Source organism: Anomalospiza imberbis, chromosome 7 (genome assembly GCF_031753505.1).
Source record: "Anomalospiza imberbis isolate Cuckoo-Finch-1a 21T00152 chromosome 7, ASM3175350v1, whole genome shotgun sequence".
NCBI lineage: Eukaryota > Metazoa > Chordata > Aves > Passeriformes > Viduidae > Anomalospiza > Anomalospiza imberbis.
The window spans coordinates 33,720,533-33,743,247 of NC_089687.1; the positions used below are offsets into that span (position 1 = coordinate 33,720,533).

The window sequence follows — 22,715 nt, forward strand, 5'->3', positions numbered from 1 at the left end:
TTTCTTTGCTCACTGTAAAGTTGTGGTCAGCTAACTGGGAGGAAGCTGTGAGGAGGACTACAGATATGCTGCAGCATTCTCCAGGAACCAGCAGTTTGATATAATCCCTTTTATTTGAATTGCAAGAACATCAAGCTACAAAGGTTTGGCTTTTTGCATTTAAAATGCATCTGTTTTTTTCAGTAATGCAATAACTAACCAGTCAAATTTATATAATTAGGGATAATAATGGTGAACATTGTGAAGCATCTTCTACAATATGTCTTTATATACAGTGACTCAACTGATTAAGTGCTTTCTTCATTATATGCCAAATTCAGATTTGTAATTGGAGGGGGTTTGGATTACCCACACTGTTATTTGATGAATTATTTTTTTGACAGATGAAGGGAAAGCATTTCCTGAAATCCTATTACCAGAGCCTCAGGACAGTGTCTGTGTCCTGGTGTCAGACAGTGTTATGGACAGGAACATGTCATACCAGAGTGACAAAATGTAGCCCTTCATTCATTGGCAGGGAGCCCAAACCATGTGGGATGCAAAGGGACTGTGGTAAGCTGTAGCAAGTTCCCTGACATGGCACAACAATCCCACTGCAGGCTGGGCACTTTTGCCTCTGGGGTCACGAGGAAGGTGGGTGAGAGGCAGCCCATGGCAGATCCATGAGAGACCTGTGAAGAGGAATGAAGAAGTGGCAGTATTGGTCTGAGGGAGAAGTAAGGGGCTGAGCAATGTGGGGAAACAGACTCAGCAGCAGGAGAGCTGGTGAGGTGGAAGCTATGAGGGAGCAAAGCAGGGGTGGGAAGAGGCAGGGGAAAAAGGAAAATTGTAATATAAGCTAAGAAAATAGAAAAAGGTCCAGTTTTATCTGCTGATCCAGAGACAAACCAGCTTTTGTGTAATGGCATATACTACCCCAGAAAGGAGGGGATTCAGACAGCAGGAAACAACTGAAGAGCAAACTGTGAAGGGAAAAACCACATTACAGCTTGGAATGTAATTTATCTTAATTCAGCCCTTTGTTTCAGGCTTTGTAAATCTGGACTAAATAGGAATCTGGAACAGACTTATTCCATCTACTCTTTTAAACAAGCATATTTATATAAAGTGAAGGGAATGCAAACCTGAAAGATTGCCCTGTCATAGCAAGTAATGCTTGAGCAGAGTCCCTTTAGGTTAGTTATGCAAAAGAAAACCCCAAAAACGTGTTGAAGGCAGGAACTGTGCTTGTTTCAGCCTCCTGCTGTGTGTCAAGGAAACAGTCTGTATCCCATTCTCTTCCATAACCTTGCCTTGTAGTAGCCAGTCTCCAGGTAAAGAGGATCTTGTTCACAGCCCACATCTGCACAGCACTGTTAGAAAATCACCATGGTGGTTAGAAAATCACCATAGTGCTTCGTTGTGCAGGCTGAGGGCCCTCAGCCCCTCTGGACTAGTCCTGGAGCAGAATGGCAGCTCTGTGTTTGGGGTCACTAAATGCAACAGCCTTTCCAGGCTGAAATGTCCTGAGAGTCATAGCCTGCTCCCATGGTGTGCTAGTGGTTTGTTCCCTCCTCTAGTGACATCTCATTTAATCTCCTTTTCCTTCCTCTCTCTCTTGCCATACAAGTGGTAATATTCCTGGCAGCAGACATACGCACAGGCCTTCTTTGTATGGAGGCATTTTTGTTCTTTCCAACAGGACTGCTTTTGTCAGAGCTTTCCTTTTCATTTGGCTGTTTGCACTGGCTGTCCTGCTGCCGCCCAAGTCCTTGTGGAGCTGTAAGCCCCCCTGATAAGCTCCCTGAATGCCTGTTTCCCAAAGGAGCCTCCCAGCCTTGTTGTCAGATGTGCATTTTCAGCAAGCAGCGTGTCTTGAGCAATGCAGACAAAATGCACAGAAGGATGTAAAATCAATGACATTCAGAGCTGAATGTGACTGCTGGGTTTGCCCCATTTCTGTTATTTATTTTACAGAGCTGGAAGAAGGTATCTTACTGTGTCATTGATGGATCCCATGAGAAAGAAGCTGTTAATTAGGCATTTTGATCTCCCCCCCCTTGTCCAGGAACTGTGACAGTAATTACTGTACACTGTCATCTCTGCCAATTTAGATACAGGCAAACATACCATAGGCATCTGAAACTTTTCTTCTCTGTGTTAAGTGTAGTACAAGTGTCATTTTCTGGGACACGTTACTGGAATATTATAGACATATTCAAAGTATGTTGCTGAAGACTGTGTGGGTTGGGGCAACAGAACTCTTCTGGGGAGCTTGTAGAAAATGCTGGGGGTTTTACTATTCTCTATTAACCTTGCTATAAAGGAATAAAGGCACAGAAATTCCATCTTTTCACATTCCCTACCCACAGCTATCTTTCCCTGACTCTAAGATATTCAATAACTACCAGTCTCTGTGGGTTTTTCTGTGGCTGGCCCTATCAGTCAATCCAGTAAGACATTGCTTTTTGTCCAGTCATAGACTCTCGAAGGGGCTGGCTCTGCCCTCCCACCTCCTCTTAGGGCTTCAGAAATCAGTCAGTGATTGACATGTCTTGTTAAGAGCTGGAGGGTCTGGCACAGTTGTGGGCAGAATGCAAAAATTACTGTCTGAAAGGGAGCAGGGTGAGATAACCTGGTGTGCAGGTGCTGTTGGTTCCCATGGCTGGGAGCCAGCCACGTAGAGAACATCAGCCATCAGGCTTTTTTATCCCTAAGCTCCTCTGGGAGTGTGTGGTTCAGACTTGGTTTTGAAAACTGGATCTCAAACCAGGTGCAGTAACACCATCAGAGCCAACTGCTGCATCGAACTGCATCAGTGCTGCATTTGGCCAAGGGAAGGCATCCACCAGGCATTTCCTTTGGGCTCCCTGTTGGTGTTTCAATTCACTTTGGTGCTTCCTTGTTGCAATACAAGCATTGCAAAAGCAGCTGTGCTTCCTTAAGAAGTGAGAGCAGAGTGCCTGTGAGCGTGTTGGCTTGGCAACCAGCACGCACTTGATGCTGTCAGTGCTCCCAGAAAACATAATCTATAACCTCGGAGATGTAACAAGGAACAACAAGGCTGGGATATGGAAGAAGCGTCTTTCATAACATGTTCCAGCCACACCTTAGTTTAGACTGTATGCCATGAGCTCTGTTTGTCAAAGTTGCCTCTTATGAACATCTGCAGCCTTTCTTGGGGGACTGCTGTGGCCAGGGGAGTTATTGCTGCTGAAAATGTCAAATACTCAAGGCATTCTGGGAGTTTCATTTTTGCCTTGTCTCTGCTTTTTGTTTGCCTCTGCCCTCCCTCCCCACCATCCACGTTCAAGTACCTGTTCTAATGAGGGCTGTAAATGCAGACTTCCCTGTCTCTGTTGGTCAGATCTTGACCATCCAGCAGTGCCATTAGCTGAGTGACTGGTGGGGCAGTTGTGCCCAGAAGACATGCTGATTTGTGGCCTGTTCTGCTGGAGTCTTCCCCAGTTTGTAAAGTGTGTGGTAGGAGACAGCTTTTGCATTTATGAATTACATAAAGTAGACAGGACTTGTAAAAGCCAGGAGAAAAGGCACAAGGGTGGAGAGAGCTACCCCAGGTGAGCCAGGAGGTCTGTGCAGAGCCATGGACAGGTGGCCCAGCACTTTGCAGGACTGTGTGCCACCTCCCCACAGGCTTCTGCCCTCTGGGCTGGGCTCAGCTCTGCCCCTTGAGAGAGGTAGAGATAGGGTGCTTCAAATGCTCATTACTGTTTTGTTTAAAGGGTCTGTCATGGTCTCCATCACCATGATGGCGTCATAAAGGACATTCAGAGACACTGGGCAATATTTGGCACTGAGCAGCTCAGGCTGGTATTGCTGGGGACTGTGCCAGCATGTAATCTTTCATTCCAGTTTTGGTCTGAGGGCAGAAGGATTTGGAAGAAGGTTCATTGCGAAACAACAGAGCCTTGTTTTGCAGGCACACAGCTACTCTTGTTTTGGGCAGAGCTGAGATGGCATCTTCTTCTCCAAAGTCACCTTGGAAGGGAAGCAGCAGGTTCTTAGGTGATGGCAGGGATGTGCTGGTGAGCGCTGCTGGCCCCATGTCCAGCTCCCTTGCCCTGTATCATGAGGGCAGTCATTAACCTGCTCAGCCCCACACTTCACAAATCCTTCCCTCCCGTTTTTCCATTGTGGAAGCTCAGGTGTTAGGGGGATGCACTTTCCAGCCCAGGACAAGGCGTCCCCAGGTCCTGCCAGCACACAGGGTGGACATCAGCCCTTCCTCACCCACTGGGCATGGGTTGAACTTTTGGTGGAGAGGAGGTAGGAACCATCACATCTCTCACAAAAATGAGAGTCACACAAAGTCTCCTCCAGGCTTGCTGATTCCTTTTTTCCCCCGTTGCCATGCCAACATGGCCCTGCTCAAAGTGAGATCTCTTTCTAAGCTCCGCTGAGAGAAAGTATGTAGCCTAGGAGATTATTTAGCATTCAGGAGTGCACAGGCTCCCTGTGACGTCTGAGCCACAGTCAGGCTGGCTGACAAAGGAAAGGAGGATTTAGTTTTTCTCCTCTTTTCCTCTAGCATTTGCTTTTCAAGGTTAAGGGAGATAAGGAAGAGGCTGCAAGCACTTTTTGATTGGGACCCCACTCTGTAGTCCTCACTGAGGCACTAATTCCATGGATATGAAAAGAAAATATTACTTTGGGGTATATTTTCTGTACAAAGTACAAGTATGAGAGAGATATGTATGCAAATCCCTTGATTTGACTAACCACGATTAGCTACTCTGTATTAAAATTGGAAAGCAAAGACAATCTGGGTTTTGAGTGAGAAACTTAAAGGAAATAGTAGAAGGAAGCAGGGGAAGACCCCCTGTCTTTGTCTTGCATCTCTGTTCTTGCTGTATTCATATCCTGAGTAAGGACAGCAAAACTTAGTGTGTACTAGTGTTTTTGTTAGGGTTTTTTTTTACTGTGGAGTTGCTACTGGTAGATTAACTGCTCACTTGAAATTCAAGCCTTATAATGATAATGCAGATTTGCTTGTCTTTGCCAGCTGAAGAGATGGAAATCAGCACAAAACAGCTGGCATTAGCTGGCAGCTGAGCACTGATGATCCAGTGTCTGTCCCTACCAATGGCTGATCTGGAAATTCAAAGGCACTCAAAGCAAGATGTCTGTGTGATGGTGTTCACACTGTTATTTGTTCTTTGGGAGATTCTGAGCAAAACATTTACATTTTCTCTCCTGTTTCACAGACTGACTACAGAGCACAGTAAGTGGTGCTTGGAAAACCTCTTTTGAAGTGATGATTTAGAAATGCAATTTTGGTCGTTTTGTGGGATTTTGTTACTATTGAGGCATTGCTCATGACATGCAGAAAGCGCAGGAAAGTCAAGGTACTCCAGCTGTGTACATTAGATCATGGGAGTGAGCCCTTCTCCTGTGTGTGGAAAATAACTGTCCAAAACTTTAGTTTTAGTTGCATGCAGCATATGGAAAATAACTGAGAGATATCATTAGCTTCAGGGCAGGAAAACCTCTTAGCTGCTTCTCAGAGTCATTTCACTATGACTGAGTAGATTGAATAGTTCATGGAAATCAGTTTCACTAGGAGGCACTGTGTATTTTGGGAGGGGAAATAAACCCCAGGTAGTTTGCTTTTTGTTTCTGTTTCCTTTCTTGACACTAATTCATACATGATCAGTTTGGTAGAGCTTCCAGCAACCCCTATAACCTCTGACAGTTAGGATAAAACTGATTTACAGTCTGGTTCTCTGCCCATGCATCTGTCCAGACAGATACCCTGTTCCTTTTTATGAATGTATCAGCTGCCAGTGCTGTGTAGATGTGGCAGTCTTGCTGATGTACTGAAACTGTTTCCATCCACAACCTTGTACCTCATATGAAGAGAGGGAATAGGATTCAATGGTGGCTGTTCCTTTTTTACCCCAAATTCAGAGTATGTGCTGCATCTGGGGTAACGCAGCCTGCAGAGGTTGTTGGTGAGCTGAAACTAATCCCTAGCTGTTCCTGTGTATGAGTTGCTTTCTTTTTCCTTTCCCTGTCATCCTTTCTCTCTATTTAAGAATATGTCATCATTCTCAATGATTGCTCTGTCAGCTCTTCCTTCTTTTTCTCCTTTCTCACTTACATTGTCATTTTTAAACTGTTCTCTGTATATGCTTCCAGCTTTATTCCAGCCATCTAGTGTAGCTCCTCTGCAACCTGGAATTTCCACAACTGCTCCTCATTTTCAGTACACTAAGGAGCTCAGCCTCTGGATGCAGCTGTCTTGGAGGCTGCAGTACCCCCAGCCCTGGTCTCAGTTCTCCCCTCAGCAGCTGGACATCTCTAGCACTATGACTGCAGAATCTTGCAGGTATTTAGGTGCCCAGAGAACACAGCTTTGGCAAAAGTGGAAGAGATAGTTCAGAAGGTCACTGAACCATGGAATGGTTTGGGTGGAAAGGGACCTTAAAGCTCATCTCATTCCAATCCCAGGTTGCTCCAAGCCCTGTCCAACCTGGCCTTGGACACTTCCAGGAATGGGGCAGCCACAGCTTCTCTGGGCATCCTGTGCCAGGGCACTGACAGGCACTGAAGATGCACTGAGGGCTTTGATGTGTCCCTCTCACATTTTCCTTCTTCAAGAGTAGGTGCATATTTCTCTTTCCTAATCACATTGCACACACAGAGGTGTTGAGCTGGCAGTCCCCAAGAGTGGGCAGGCAGTGGATGGGAGCAGAATTCAGGGATGAGTCCTGGCCAGAGGCAAAGCTCCCTTCAGCTGGGACAGTGCCAGAAAAGAGGGGGAGAGATGGGAGAACTGCTGACCTTGGCTGAGAACTTCTCTGGAAATTAATCTGTACACGATACAGGCCACTGCCTACCTATGGGACACTTGTACATGCTCCTTTGGAAGGATGCAGCACCATTCCTCTGTTGTCAGGAGAAACACACCTGCCTTGGTACAGGTGCAGGCTGGACTGGGAAGCAGGGCTTGGAAGAGATCAGCCATGCAGCTGCTGCTGCAGTGCACAGCTGGGCTGGACCAACAGCGGGACCACTAAGGTGAGCAGGGCATGGCAGTGCTTCATTTTATGTGTTAAATATCCCCTGATGGGTTAAACCAGCATTCTGTTGGCATTGAGAGATTGATCTTCAGTCCTGACCAGGCATGACTAAATCCCACACAATATGTGCACAAGTTAATGTTAATTTTAAGCTTAAATCCAGCATAGTTTTTATAGCATACTGTGAGTCCTTTTTAAAAAAGATCAGAAAAAGCACTGTAAAAAGTGTTTAAAATCATCCCAGAAGGAGCTAAAAATGAACCTTAAGTGATGCATCACCTCCTTCTGTAGGTGGCTGATGCTTCATTGACTTTCGTAGAGGTTCTTAAAAGTCGGTTTGTTTAAAATGTTAACTTGTACTGAAGTCCAAAACTAATATTGATTTAAAAGTGAGTTACCCATTATGTGTATTTACTCACACTGAAAGGATTAAATATCTGGTTCTTTGTTTTGAAGCCAAAGTGGTTTCTTCTGTGTGAGTCCTAGGGAATTAATACTTCTGGGGGAAGATATAGCTGCTTTGTATGTGCAGGTGTTGTTTTGAGCTGATGCCAAGAATCAGGAAAGGCAGTGGGACATCACTGCATTGCCCTGGCTGAGGGTTTGGTGTTGTCAGCTTCAGTATTGCTCTAAATTGTATTGCCCATGCATCAGACAAAACAGAACTGATAGCTTTTCCCACCTCTGATTTGGCTGGGAAATGCTGGCAGTGAATACTTTGTTCCAGGCAGTAGACTTAAGAAGATGGACTCAGGGGATGCACAGGAAACAAGTACTGCAGTAATGAGGGCTCGTTTGTAAAGCTTTGCATTATTATACTGACATTGGTATGACTCCTTTTTAACAGACTTACATATTTCAGGGGGGACTGAGGAGGGGACTGGTCCCTTGGTGTTTTGTTCTACAGCTGCTTGATAGTGTGGCCGAGGCCTCTGCCAAATAAATGTGCTAGGGAGCCAAAGGAAGGGGCTCACTGGAGCTTTCAGAATGGCTCCTGGTTCCTAGCACGAGTCGCTTTAGGTTTTGCGCTGTGTGCCCTGGAGATCTGGACTATGTGTCCAACTCTCCCACTGAAGAACGTGATAAGGGAAATTCAGTCAGAGCAGGGGAGCTGAAACACACACAGAACATGTGGAAGCAATCCAAGGACAGGCAGCCTGAGCTTCCCTGCTGCTTCCTTGAATGCTGTAGAGCAGCTGAGGGTGCTCAGGAAAGCCAGCCTCTGTTTGTACCAGAGCACAGCCAGGCCAGCACTGCTCAGCTGCAGCCAGGACTCCCACTGTGCACCAGATTTACTCTGATATAAAGCAGATAGCACAAAAATCATAAAATCACTGAGGCTGGAAAAGGCCTCCAAGGTCATCACGTTCAAGTGTTAAGGAGCTGGGTAGTGGTAGTTCAGATCTACAATCTAGAGTTTAAGGACAACATAGGAGTGGCTGTTGAATTCCCCAGAACACAGAGATGTAATGCATTTGCAGAGGAGCTCACCAGGGTGTGAAGCTGCTGTGCCAGGTACTCCTGCCCTTCTCACACAGTGACTGCAACACATCTTTCTCCAATGTTAATCTGAATGTTTGTACCTTGGGAATCCAATTCATTAAACTGTCAACGCTCTTTCTTTCCTGTGGTAAGTACATTTCTCTCTCTCTCAGGATTTTTCATAGAGGTGTACAGCGAGAAGAAAGAGAAAACAATTTCTATTTTTGCTCTTCGTTTTCCCCATGTGGAATGTGTTTGGAGAATTGTTTACCTGGGGTGATTGCTTGGTTGGATTCTGGTGAGGATTGTTTGAGCTGATGGCCAATCCAATCCACCTGTGTCTGGACTCCTGCGAACAGGGTCATGACTTGGTAGTGAGTTAGATTTGGTAGTTAGAACAAGTAGGTTTGTAGTTTTAGTATCTTCCTTTATATAGTATATTAATGTATTATAGCATAGTTATAATAAAGAAATCATTCAACCTTCTGAACTGGAGTTGGACATCATCATTTCTTCCCACTGGGTTCACCTGCACTTTACAATAGTTTCCCAAAACACAGACCTTTTCTGGCCTGTTCTTTCGGTTAGCTGGTGAATCCTGGTGATTAAATTAATCTGTTGCTATCCTCATGGATGCTGCAATAGCTTAAAGTCAATGAGTTTATTAGGGAAATGATACTTGTCTGTTGTGTTGTGGCTGCATTTAATTTAAAAGCTGATGTTCATATTATTTGCCTTCGTAACTCCTGCCAATTATTGTTAATATTGCCAACATCCAGATCAAGGACCTACTTACAGCAAAATATTTACACTCACAAAAGCCGTTTGAAAGCCAGTATTTGAATTCTGTAAAGCTATGTTATGGCTTTTTTCTTCAATCTCAGGCAGTAATCTGTTGGCACTTTTTGGGGTTTATGTAATTTATTCATAATACTTTGATTGCTGCTGTGCATTTGTCTTTTAATCTGCATGCAAAAAGGCAGTATTTAGAGCTGTTGGGGTCCCAGAGATCAAGTCCAAGGTGTATCTTTGGTTTTTCCACCCCAAATGCCACTGGGTGATGCCTGTGTCTTTTTTTCCTCCAACATTTCAGTAGTCTTGACTGAAACAAGTCATCCAGCAGCTTCCAGGAGAGCTGTGCATGGGTTCAGGACCTGTCCTTAGGGGACTGGCTAATGCCTCTAAACAAATCGAATAGCTATTTGGTTTATAGCCCCGCTGCACTCAGAATTGCAGTACCCAGGGGGGAAAAATCCATAGGTCCTGTTTTGCTTTTCAAATCGTCAAAGACAGCAAATAGCCATTTTGTATCTTTTCTTTCTGCAGGAATATGTGGGGTGTTTTTCCTCACAAGACAGTGCAGGTTGCTTTGTGCTTTTGTTGTTGACTCGATTGCACTGTGCCAACAATTAGTGCTGGTTACCTTGGAAACTGCTCTGAATCCCACTGAGGATTTTGACAGGCACATCTTGACTGAAATTGCTTTGTTTTCACAATTCTGCAACCATACATGTTGCTAATCCTTTTGTTGTGCCCTGCCTGTGTTCTTTCCCTGAAATGTGGCAAAATTAATGAAACGTATTATTTTATCCTTTCCATCTCATTGCAGCTTTCTTTAATCCCTTCTTCTGTCTCAGTGCTCCAGGAACATTAATTACCCTTTACTTCAGCTGAGCTCACTCTTTTTTCTTGGTAGGTGTTTGATGGGTGACCTTATGAATGTGTGTGAAGTTTTGACACAATTTGCAGTCTCCTTCTTTCTGTCCCTCCTTCCTGTCATCCCTTTTCTTTGGTTTTCTCCTGGAGCAGAAGGGGCTAGAAAGCTTAGGAGATAAATGAAAGCAAATAAGAGCAGGGATTCTGCACACTACTCATCAGGCAGTTGGTTACTTGTGTCGTCTACTGAGCTGCAATCCTTTATTTGGAGAATTGGATTTGAAAGTGTTCACCTTACCTCTTCCTAGAACAGGAATCCTTCCCTCTGCTTTCTAAAAGAACAGTTTTATTCCCTCAAGAAGGATTCTTTCAGGCTGGTGCATAATGCATCAGTTCAAAATATTCAGCCCAGAAATGAGAATGACCATGCAGTTCAAACAGGTAAACTTTGTTTATGCCTTAAACAAGTTATGCTTTACAGAGACCAGGTAGCATCTTCTGTGGCCACAGGAAACTCAAGGTCTTGCTGCCACCCTAGTGGCATTGGGTGGAGCTGTTGCCAGAAAGAGGAAGGGGTGATGCTGCTCTAGTCTGGGAAGACTGTCCTGATGAAATTGTGGAGACGTGATAGGCATTTTCTTATTAGGAGGCACTGTCCATGTTGCTGTGAAATGGGTTCTCAAGGTGGGAAGAAGCAATAGATAAGTGGGCTGAGTGATCTTGCTGAATGGCAGTCATGAAACACAGGTGACTGCAGGCAGGAAAGGAGAAGAGCTGAGGAGAAAAACTCTGATCTGACTGGAGCAACTCTGGCCTGAGAAATCACTGACACTGTTACATGAGGTGACAAGCAAGCTGTTCTCAGGGCAGGCTGTACCAGCTCCCAGTTCACTGCCAGCAGGGTCCTTGCATCAGTGCCAGTCACATACCTGTGAGGCAGGGAGAGGCTGTGAGCCCTGCCCATCCTGTCAAAACCAGTCCTCAGAATAATCATACAGCATTGCACAGAGGGATAGGGGAGAGAAGACAAAAGGCACTGCTGCATGAGGGCTGTCAGAAACAAACAGCTGAACAGTTTCTCCTAAGAAGTGGTGTTGTATCAAACTCAGCTTCTCCATGAGTTGAGTCTGAGGATGTGGTAAGTTGGAAGAGAAAGACGAAGAAGTGCTGCAGGCTGAAGGACAACCATTAAAAGGTTGAAGAACATAAAGAACAGACATCACACATCACTGTGGAGAAGTCTCACAGATCTGATTTTTGCTCTTGCCTTTGTAGTTGCAGATATTTTTAAAAAACTATTTTTAAAAACTATTTTGTGGAAATGTTTATGTCAAGACCTGCATGCTCAGACACCTATTTTAAAAGACTCTTGCCACCGTCTGTACATCTGTCTCTGGGGCTGGTAAACATGTCTGTTATAAAAGTTAATGGAATGGAAAGCTGTCATGGGGAATAGAAGTACCGTAGGTAATGTGCCAGTGGAGACATCTGCAGTCCAATGACAAATGCAGCAGGATCAATAAGGAATGAAGGAGAGCTTTGAAATTACATCTTGGCCTTGTACAGGATCTGATCCCAGATACTGTATCATGCTGTAGCCAGTCTTGGGCATGTAACCTCACTTACCAGCCCCTGTCTGAGTCTCTGTCTGGGAAGGGAGCCTCAGCTATCAGGAGGGAGTGCAGGAATGATGAATTACAGGTTGGAATTACACCTGCTTCAGTGTAATTCTCAGGGCCAGAGTGGCTGGGCTGGGGACTGGGCAGCTCCTGTGCCTGTGGGTGTACTTGTGAGGAGAGCAGCAGCCTTTGGAGGCAGCAGACCTTCTAAACACAGCCAAGGGTGAAGGCTGTGGCTCCCCATCACAGCTGGTTCAGCATCCTCTGTGCATCTTAGTACTCTGGAAAGGGTTTGCGTCCCTGAGTCGTCTCTGGGACGCAGAGATTCTAGATCTCCTGATTTGGTATGCTGGGGTTTGTAGAAGAACTGGGCTGATTTCCAAAACCAGGAGCATAGAGTGCTTAATTCATTTGAGTTTTAACTTTGGTTTAAATCAGTGTAGTGCCCCAGACAGGGGGCACTCTGTCGTCTCAGCAGGGCAGAGTCCTCTGTTCCTGCCACAGAAGAGCCGTGGCACTGGCGCCAGCATGGCAGAGCTGACCTGGCAGCCCTCTTGGAGTGTGGTCTGAAGTGACCTTTGAGGGAGCAGCAGAGCTACCGTCCTGGTATGTCAGCCCCTGGCCTCTCAGCTCAGCCTGCTCCCTGTCAGGGCTTTGGAGAGCTCATGCTGAGGGTTTTCACTGTGTTTTCTCTGTTATGGACATCCCATTCAAGGACTTCCTATACCATAGGGTACTGTATTCCCTAAAGTCAAGCTGTGAAGCTCCGTCTGTGTCCTGTATCATGAACAGCTGACATCTTGGTAAAAGGAGCAGCATTTTGCTCTCTACAAAATGCAAAGAAAAGGCATGTTGCTGTTCTTTGTTCTGCTGGAGTCTAAGGTAAATCCATGCTCCTTATTGCTCTTAAGAAATAAATCTATTCGCTATAACTTGTATATATGTTGTATGTTAGTGCCGTTTCTGTGGCATGAAGTAGAGTTAGAAGGAGTCTGCCTGTTTGAAGAGAGGGGAAAATAAATTTCTTCAAGCAAAACCATGTCTAGGGAATACATAGCCCAGCATCCACAGCATTCAAGCTGCCTAATTTCCCCCTTCTTTTTTGGTCTTGTTTTAGTTTTTTGTTTGTTCTTTATCATTAGGCTGCCTTGAACTTTAACTGAACCATGAGAAACTATGAAAAGTCTCAATAGCAGCCCTATGAGGATTTGACTTACCCACTGGATCTTCTATTTATAGTGTCCATTAGTACAGAGGAGTCTGTCCTTTTGCAGCAGTCATGTATGGCAAAAGCACTGTTCTGATGAACTGCCCATGCCCCCTGTGTCACCCAAAATATCCATCAGCAGAGTGTTCAGAAATAAGCCTTTCTTGATTAAAGACCACTGCCAAACAAAACAAACTGAACAAAACATACAAGCCCAGAGGCCATTTTTATTTTTATTTACTTATTTTGCATAGCCTGAAATAGAAATTTCTGTTTACCAGGAGACAACCTTTCACCCTCCCGCATAGCTCCCTGTGGAGCATTATCTTTGTCCCAAGCAAATTAAATCAGGAAGAGAGCTGAGAGGGTGAGAACTGCTTTCTGAGCTTGTAGAGCCCGTTTGTACTAGAGAACCAGGCTGGATGGGAACAAGTATAAATTCTGTTACAAAAGAGGCAGTTTTTAATGATTTGTCTTTACCCTGCTGGGAGGAGGGTTGCAGTTAGCTTGGCTGATGGAAAGCAGTTGACCAAGGGGATTTCCTTTGGATATACTCCAGGGTACTAAACCTGATATAGGTTTGCATATTTTACATCAGAAATTAATTGGAGGCTTTCATTAAAATTTTCACGTGAACATAAGCTTCAAAAATGGATTTTTTAAACAGTCTTCCTCATTGAGTCTTGATTTGTTCATCTGAGCTAATAGTATAGTCTCGATGATGTTGCTTTTGTGGTGTTGTGATTAGTAGCTTGGTGAAGTTTTGACAGGAGGGCCACGTGTCACATCCTTCAGGTGTGCAGTGGTGGCAGGAGTTGGTGTGGGGTCTTCTGTAGCCATGGCACTCAGTGAAGCTCTGTGCTGTTCTCCATGCTCACCAGAGCTGTCAGGGCTCTTCTCTTTCCTGCTCTGAAAGAGCAGAATCTGAGCAGGGATATACCAGCTATCAAAGGATGCTTTCTGGAAGAGCAATGTGTCTCTCCCCAGCACATGGAAGGTGCTGCAGCAGCTGTGGTGTGGGGAGAGCCCCGTGTCTGCAGGAGGAGGAAGGACCATGCCGCAGATTCGTTCTCCCAGCTTGTGCTTTGCAGGCTGCGTGTGCCTCACAACACAGGAAGCTGTCAGGACCTGTAAGGATTCCAGATTGGTGTCCAGTCCACTGGTCTGAAGCAGCAGCACCATGTGAGAGTCTGGGAGGGTCTGGGAAGTGTCTGCTTTGTGTTTCTCATGAGAGGAAGGAACCAAGAGGAGGCAAGAAGCACCCCCAGAATCCAGCAGGTGTGGAAGCAGCTCAAAATGAGGTGCAAAGCCCCAAAATGACATGCAGGCCCCTGAAAGGCAGCTGGGAAGATTGCTGGGCTTTAAATCAATATTCCTGTTCTTTGATCTGTAGGACTGGCCACATGCATGACTTGATTGATGGGGTTATGGTGCTCCATTTGATCTACATAACCACAAAGTGGAGTTTTGTCTCACACTAGGGAGGTGTTGTTGAATAGAAGAGCAGAACTGGAGCTGCTCTTTGTAGTCTCCTCCTCCTATGATAAAGGCACCTTTATCATATGTAGCCTCATCTGAAAAAACATTTGATTTGTTTCCTCCAATGTGGAAGGCTGCCAGAACTTCTCACCCCTGACAGAAGGAAAGCAGCATCTTTAGATTTCTAATCTGTATTTAGTCTCAAGTTTATATTAATGTATTTCAAATGTTTTTTCAAACTCATGTTTTTCAAATCAGATTGTTTTTTTTCATTGCTTGGTAGTTGTTCTGGTGTATCCATCCATCTAGTTTTGCTGTTGGCAGCAGCCAATGGAACTGTTGCAGTCACTGCCCTCCAGTGACTGCTGTTACTGGTGACCAGCCAGGAGTGCAGTGAATTGTAAGGTATAAACACCAACAATTAGGAATGTTCTTTGCCAGTGGGTGGGGATTTTTAATATATTGTTAAATAGTTTGTATAAAAGAAAGATTAACCTAGAACTTTGCTTTGAAACAAACATGGCTGTGTTAATTCACATCTGTGTTTTTTGGGAAAAAAACATTGGCTTTTCTAAAGGACAAATGAAAAGGAATAGCTTCACATTAAAAGTACACGGGAATTTTGTAAGAGTAACTGTGAAAATAAATCATTATTAATCTAATGGACAGTCCCTTGTCAGAGTGGTTGCTGTGAAGTTACATATAGGGCATTGATTTAAACATACTTGCCCTTCCCAGCCAGTTCTTGCCTGAAGGATGTGGTAATGGGTAAGCAGAGCTTTTATTCCTGCCCTCAGGATTGTGACTAATGGGGACTCTGGCAGGAGCAGGGTGTATTGACATCTGCCATTACAAACCTCTGTCTCCACACAAGGGCTGGAGAAGCAGTAAAGTTTTGCTCTGTTCCCAAGTGTGCTCAGCTGTGCAGCTGGTGGGTTGTGACTGTGCAGCTTGGGACCTTCCCTGGCGGTCAGCTGCATCTGTGTTGGAAACAGCTGTCAGACAGCACTTGCATATAGCTGGAGAGGGAAGGGGTTTATTTCCACTGAGTTTGGCTGAGAGAGAAACATAATGACGAAGAGAGAGCAGACTCACATACAGATAAGAACCACAAACCCTTTGCTCTCTGAGTGCTGCTGGACCAGCCCTTGAGATCTTGATTTGTTACATCAAAGGTAGCTGAACTTCCAGAGGGGAGGAAACTTCTCTGGTTGCTTCCACATGCAGCTGTGTGCCTGATGACATTTCACTGCACCTTTGAGTGGGTCTGGAGTTGTGAGCTGAGACAGTTGCTCAGTTCGGAAGAATTCAGTCCTTGAGTGGTCCTACTACTACATTCTGCTCACCAGAGCAGCCAGTTGCTCTCCCTTCTCAGGTGTGCTACACCTTGTGGGCAGTGGGGAAGAGCAGAGCGTGGGTTCTGTGGCACCCAGCTCTGTCAAGCATGCAGTGCCTGAGTCAGCTCCATGCACAGAGCAGATTGGGGGCCAGCAGCAAGGAACCCATTCCACCAAAAAAATGTCATCCTCTACCATCCCTCTGCACAGTACTCAGACCTACTGTTTAAATAGAGCTTTGTGTGGCAGTCTTCAAAGGGCTGAGGAAGATGAAGTATTGATTTTAACCATGCAGGAATGTTATTTGACTCTTCAAGTCCCTCACCAGCATAGAAGGCTGTCTGGGAAGTGCCTTTAATGCACACTGTGTGCTGCTGAGGAGGAATTAGAGTCCAAAGGGCATGTTGGAATGCAGCTAACTTCATATATTAAATGTCAAGAAATTACATTACTCAGCTGCCCATTCTACCCATTTGCAAAACAATACCTACAGACATTTTTCTAGACATTTAAAAGATGATCGTCTTAAAATATTGCAGTTGCTGCACATTGTCCCTAAGAGAAAGAACATTTAATTATGATGCTTTGTGCATCCTGATTAGTGAGCTCCTGATTTTTATAAATACTTGGCATTTTGCACTGAAACCTTTGGAATATCTGGTCCTTCTCTTTTATTTTTAATGATTTCCTTATATTTCAGGAAAAAAGATTACCTTTTAAAATGGATTAAGTCTGGCTGTGGTTTTTATTGTTTAAGCTAATCTTTCTGATTTTAAACGCCATTCTGATTAGCATGCTTTTCTTTCTTTTTTTCTGACTTTGCTACTGCCACAGAAGAAGTGTCTGCGAGGATAGTACAAGTAGTAACAGCTGAAGCTGTAGCGGTCCTGAAAGGTGAACAGGAAAAAGAAGCCCAGCACAAAGATCAGCCTGGATCACTACCTTTAGGTAAAATGAGACAAAGAATGTTCCAGGTATCCTTGTGTCTGTAAATGTCTGTATGTATATTAAAACATGCAGTTCCAGCTGTGTATTCACATTGCTTATGGTTGTGGTTGTAAACCATAGCTACCACTGGATAAATGCTGGAGCCACAGGATTATGGCAGGATCCTTGTATTCTCAGTTCTTCATGGCCCTGTGACTGTCTCATTCCCTGTTTGCTCTAACAGCAGTTCTCCACTTTGTTTTTGACTCATGGCTGAGTAGCTCAACCATGAGTGTGTTTGGTGGTAGGGTTTTGACATCACGTTGGTTGGAACTGTTTGTGTTCAGCCGTGTACAACATGAAGGATTAATGTCTGAAGAGGCACAGATGGAGTGACAAATAAAAGGAAAGTGAGGCTTTGCTGGTTGGGTGGTAGCTGCTCAAGTAGATGGAGGGGAAGCACCTCCACAGGAAGCAAAAAGGAATGGGTCACGCTAGATGGAGAGCACCAGGCAGAATGAGGGCAGATTATGGAAGGAGTCACATGGTAAAAGCAAATCCCAGCAGTCTGTACTGGGAAAGGTAAGAATGCCACTGGTCCATGCTGTGTCTCCATCCTCCTGTTTCTCCTTTGTTTAATATCTCCGAAATAGACGTGTATGTGTGTATCTATCTTATCTATCAAAGAAGGTAGGTATACAGCCATTTGTACCTGAAGTGCTTACTCCTTGCCAGAAAACTTTTGCAGTAACTCAAAACATGCACACCAAAGGCCAGAGAAAGGACATACTTCATCTTGAGGTAAGGAAGTCATGCAAGCCTGTCCTAGGATAGATTCTGCTGAGTGCATGTTCATTGTGATTAAATCAAAACAATGCTCTGCAGTGTTTTCCCCACCGGTAATCTGCTTGTTTTGGTGCAGTACTTGGCCCTTGCCTAAGAATGAGTTTAAGTCAATGAGTGATTTAGAATATTTGTTGGAAATTTGGTTCCCACTGTTTTTTGCTTCATTGAACTAACTTAGAACTGCAGCGGGGAGATGTGTTGCTTGGTAATTCCCTTCTTTGCAGAGACTCAGTTTTACATGGAAGACCCCAACTCTCCAAATCACTCAGGCCTGGGAGAGGCAAAATGGATATTCAGTTCCATCTAGTCAGATAAGTAATTTAAAAGACATTGTGAGAAGTATGTCTTCAGTTAACAACTGTTGGTGTTACAGTTCCTGTGGTCAGATGCATTGTGATGAGTTTATAAATACTCTGTCCCTGGACAGCACATCTTAAGGACAAGTCACATATGGTATTTTCCAAATCACATTGAAATCAATAGGAGGAAGCCTGGAAAATTCTGTTGGGGCTTTGAAAGTGTCCTGCCTGTGCTTGGAAAGAAGCCCTGAGCAGTAAACTGAGATCTGCCTGTGGAAAGGTGCTGTTGATAAGACAGATCTGTTAAAACAGATTTGGTTGTGTGTGGTTTTTTTTTTTTTTTTTAACATTGGTTACTCCCTGGGAGTGGATCTGTTTTTAAAGAAAAAAAATTCTCAAAGTGATTGCAAAGGTCAATGCTGAGTTCATTTAAGAAGCTTGTTTAGAATTTCAACATACTTGAAGTAATTGAAAAAAAAAATTGTTTTCAGTGTCTGGTCTCATGACTGGGAATGAATGTAAATCCCAGTCCAAGTGCATTTAAGTTTTCACTGTGCCTTGCTCAGCTGAATCACTGTTATGTCACAGCTGATATAAGTTCTCTGTGCTGGTATCTTTTGCACCTAGACAAGCAATATTTGCATGTGTTCTGTGATTAACCTTGAATGCAGCAGAAGAAAAAAAAGTGTGCAGAATGGAGTCTTTTCATGTACTCAAGGTGGATTAGAGAGATTGGGTGCCAGTTTCTGATAGTTGGTGTGAATTTATAATACCTCTGTGCTCAGATGCTTTTTTGTTGTTGCCTTGGATGACTGAAAGCTTTTGAAGAGGCAATACTGATTTAAAAGTGTATCTCATATTTGATTTTTATATTGTGCTCTATAACTAGAATTTTGTAAGTAATTCATACCATTAGAAAACAAATCAACAACAGAAGAATAAATCATTTTATTATAATTTCAAAAGTCCATGTATTCTGCAAGGGTCTGTCTAAAAATCCAGCAGGCATGAGTCCTCATAAGATAATTCCTTAGCTGGGCAGAACAGGCTGACTGCAGCTTACATCATGTATTGGTCTTCCTGGAATTAATGACTCTATCTCATTTTCACTGTTTGATTTCTAGCAGTTGAAGAGTCAGCCAACCTGCCTCCTTCCCCACCTCCATCACCAGCTTCTGAGCAGACTGGAGTTCTGGAGGAAGGTAAGGGTCTCCTGGGCATTGCAGTGCAGAGCTGTCAGCAGAGGCATGAGACATGGGTCTAAAGGATGGGGAAATCAGAAAACAGATACTTTCTGCAGTGGAGATACTTCTCATGTGGAAAAATAAGCCATTCTCAGCTACAACTCCCCATCTGCAAACCAACTGCAGTGCATGGATGAGGTAGACGCATGCACAGAGGTAGCTGAGGGATATGCTAAGTACATCCATGCTAAAGAAAAAGAGATAGTGTTGCTCACGTTTTTGTCTGTTGTATGCAATATGAGCCACTGCTGTTCCAGTGGGGTCACCAAAACTATGATTAAGTAGAGATCATCTTTTGTTTCAAGATGTGTTTGGCTGCATTTTTAAAGTTACCATTGCCTTTTGGTTTGGAATCTTAAATGCATGAAAGCAAGGAGATTCAGAGCTGGATCATTTCTTTGACCCTTGACCTGTAATTCGTGCTCCAGTGCCTGCATGTATTGGAAGTTCTGCACGCAAAGTGCAGCAGTCGCATTCTAGTCTTACAAAGCGAATTTCTATTCTGTTCTGCATGAGTGTTCAGTTTCAGTAGCCCGTGATCACTGCATTTTCCTCCTGCTGAAACCTCCTCCAGCAAAGAACTGAAGTGTTGCCTTGATGTTTAGCAGAGGCCTGAATCCCAGCGAAGCTGCCGCAGTGTAGGCGTGTGCGTGAGTGCTTTGTTCAGCAGAAGACAACTGCTGCATCAAGGCCAACAGCATAGGGAGACAGCAGTGTGTTCAAACTGAGCTGTATCATGGGGATAAGAAGGATTTGGGTTCAGAATCTCCAGGGGACTGTCAGTTGAACTCATGTCAGTAACATTTTTATGTCTCCACTTACTTCCTTCTTGGATTTTCTTTCAGCGTTTTATCTTTCTTTTTGTTACATAAGTGCATGAAAATAATTTCCTATCATCTGCTGAACAAACTTTGTTGGTATTTTAACACAGAGCCTTTATGAATTTTGCAAGTGGATGGTTGCTATTTCACATGCTAGCATTCTCTGACTCAGTTAATGAGGACTCTGCAATTAGGCGTGTTCCATCACAGTCATTTTTGACACAATGAAATTACAGGCTGTGTTAACAACAACATTTGTCAGTCCACTCTACTGGAAGCGCCTACTAGGTGTGGTTAGTAACAGTTATAAAGAACTTGAGTAATTGATTGTTGTTGTTTTTAAAAAAAAATCTGCCTGTTGTGTGTTTAAAAAATAATACAACAGTTCCTAGACTCATCACACAGAGGTAATGGCAATCAAAACTATTAACTGAAAAGAGAACTGGTAAGGCATTAGCAAAGATTTTTAGAGTTATCAGGGCTTTATCACTATTTTTCATACAATGGTAAAGGGCTTGTTCTTCTGCTTCAGGCCAATGTCATGGTTCTTCCATTAGCCTCAGGTTTAGGTTTGGCTTTGTGTGCTGCTTGTATCAGCTGTATATTCGCATGTATTTCAGGATTTTAAAAAGTTCTTATATTGTTTAATTGACAGGAGGTTGTAGATTGGCCCCATAGCAAATGGAAAGCATTTTGCTAGTTGTACTAACACAGGAAGGTGGCAAAACACTCTACAACTTGAGGTTATTTTCTACTGCCAGACTGCAGCTCCCTGCTGTGAAATGACTCAGCAAGTCACTTAACATTGTAGGTTTTCTCTTTCCTTGCTTGTAGAATTGAATTAATATAAATAGCACTTACCTTGCAGAGGTGGTTGCAAGGGCTGAAAGGACAGTACTTGGGAGATGTTTTGATGATTTATACAATGTCATGGTTTTTAATAACTTTCAAATAATTTTCTTTAACATTAGTCAAAAGAGACTTTTCCACAACATGGATGATTTTGATTCAGTCCTTCATTTTTAAGAGCAGATGTCCATTCTGTAAGGGAAGTATAGATAGAAGTGGTGTCCTGAGTCTTTAATGAACTGTGCTGGAAGCTTCTTGTTCATGTCTGGCTCTCAGGAACTCACGGTAGAGTTGTTTGAAGCAACAGAAAGAATTTGGAAATAATTTCACCAGAAATTTATTATGTTGCTTTTTACCAAAATATCAGTGTTGTCAATTCAGTGTAGTAAAAATCTTGTGCTCTGCTCTGTATTAGAAGATACGGTCCTTATTTTCTGTGGGTAAAGTTCAGTTTTTGCTGACCTGAGTGAGCCAGACCCGTCAGTTTTATTCAGGCAAAGTTCCCATTCAGAAGAGTTTGCCTCAGTAGGGTTTGACCCAGTTTTACTGTACTTGTTTAAACCTCCTGTTCCCTATACCATCTGGAAATCCATCCTCATTCACCTTTACATTGTCCATCCTTCTGCTGAGTAAAATACAGTTTCTTAATTAATTAAGCAAAAAAGGGGAGCACTTGGTGTGTCTGCCTCAGACCTTTTTTCCCCTTCTCCTAGAAGCTTTTCCTAATGCACTTGTCAGTGTATGTCGCATTGCTTTGAATCCAAGAGACTTCTTCAGTCAATGTAGGAAGAAAATCACTGTTGTAGACTGACAAAGGTGGATGTGGCCAGCCATGCAGCAAACACAAATTAAAAAAAAAAAAGGTAGGAAAGACAGAGAGGTTTGTGGGTCAGGTTTATTTCATGAGAGAAAGGAGTCGGTCGGACGTAGATTTCTTTGATTTGGCTGCAGGAAAACATTCAAATGAACCTGTCCCTTTTTACTGCTGCAGAAGGTAAGAGAACTGATTTGCCTTATTGAAATGATTATATTTATTTCAACTATAAAAACATACTTTTGTTCAGGAAATTAAATTCTCCCGAGCACCCTCTAATCCTTTTATCAGTTGTATCTAGTCTTGCAGGACTGATGTAATATTCTAATTTCTTGGCATTTCTTTTGTGCTCTTTGCCTTTTAATGATGGTCAACAACGTCTTCATGTAAAAAAATTTTAAACATTAAGGAAAAGAAGGGTGCCTCTGATGGACTGTCTTCCACTTTGAAATAGGCAGGTTAGCCTTTATATACCAAATAAGAATGTGTTGTAAACTGAAAAGAATCAAGTGTTGTCTGAGAATGGATCTGTAAATGGTGAAAATTACTTCTTGAAAGGCATTCTCAGAATATACAAGGAAAGTAAAGCAGAATTAGCCTTTGTGAGAAATTATTTTAATCTTGGACTTTAAAATGCATCAGGGATTTTCCCATGTATTGAGACAGAAAAGATTAGAAGGGACTATAATAATAAAGGATTTTTCTTGTTGCTGAAATAAAAGCATAGCCTCCTTAGAAGACATCATTATCCTGTTAATGAAATTATCTGCATTAATTCTGAAAATATCTTTCTTCAAACTGATTAAAAAAACCAATGTAAATCTGTAAAATAGCCACAGATGTAACAGCCCCAAACAGCAGCAGGCTTTGTACTCCTGGTGATTTTGGACCATCACAGTAGCATGTATTAATCATTTTTACTGCTGTCAGTTCCTGCAGTTTTAAGGAACAGAGGCAAGGCCTCTGTTTTCTTACCTACAGTCTGTTCAGAGCCTAGAAAGAAGGGATTTTCAGCCTTGTTTGCAACAGTATAGACAAGTTCTGGGATTTCATCTTCACTCTTGTTGATGCATTTTGCTTTTGAAGGGCCCCATGATAAATAAACCCACAGCT

The 22,715-nt window shown here is 43.4% G+C and overlaps 1 protein-coding gene across 50 annotated transcripts in view; it reads left to right on the forward strand.

Annotated features, from left to right (window-relative positions):
• The window catches only part of MAP2 (microtubule associated protein 2), a 234,233-nt gene that overhangs the window by 165,333 nt on the left and 46,185 nt on the right, over positions 1–22,715 (forward strand). For 31 of the 50 annotated variants that reach the window (XM_068196476.1, XM_068196478.1, XM_068196479.1 and 28 more), the window contains 2 exons: positions 16,637–16,750; positions 18,999–19,076. In XM_068196476.1, the coding sequence (XP_068052577.1) occupies positions 16,637–16,750; positions 18,999–19,076 (192 nt within the window). The remainder of the gene's footprint in view (positions 1–16,636; positions 16,751–18,998; positions 19,077–22,715) is intronic. The other 19 variants (XM_068196482.1, XM_068196497.1, XM_068196524.1 and 16 more) reach the window with 3 other exon arrangements.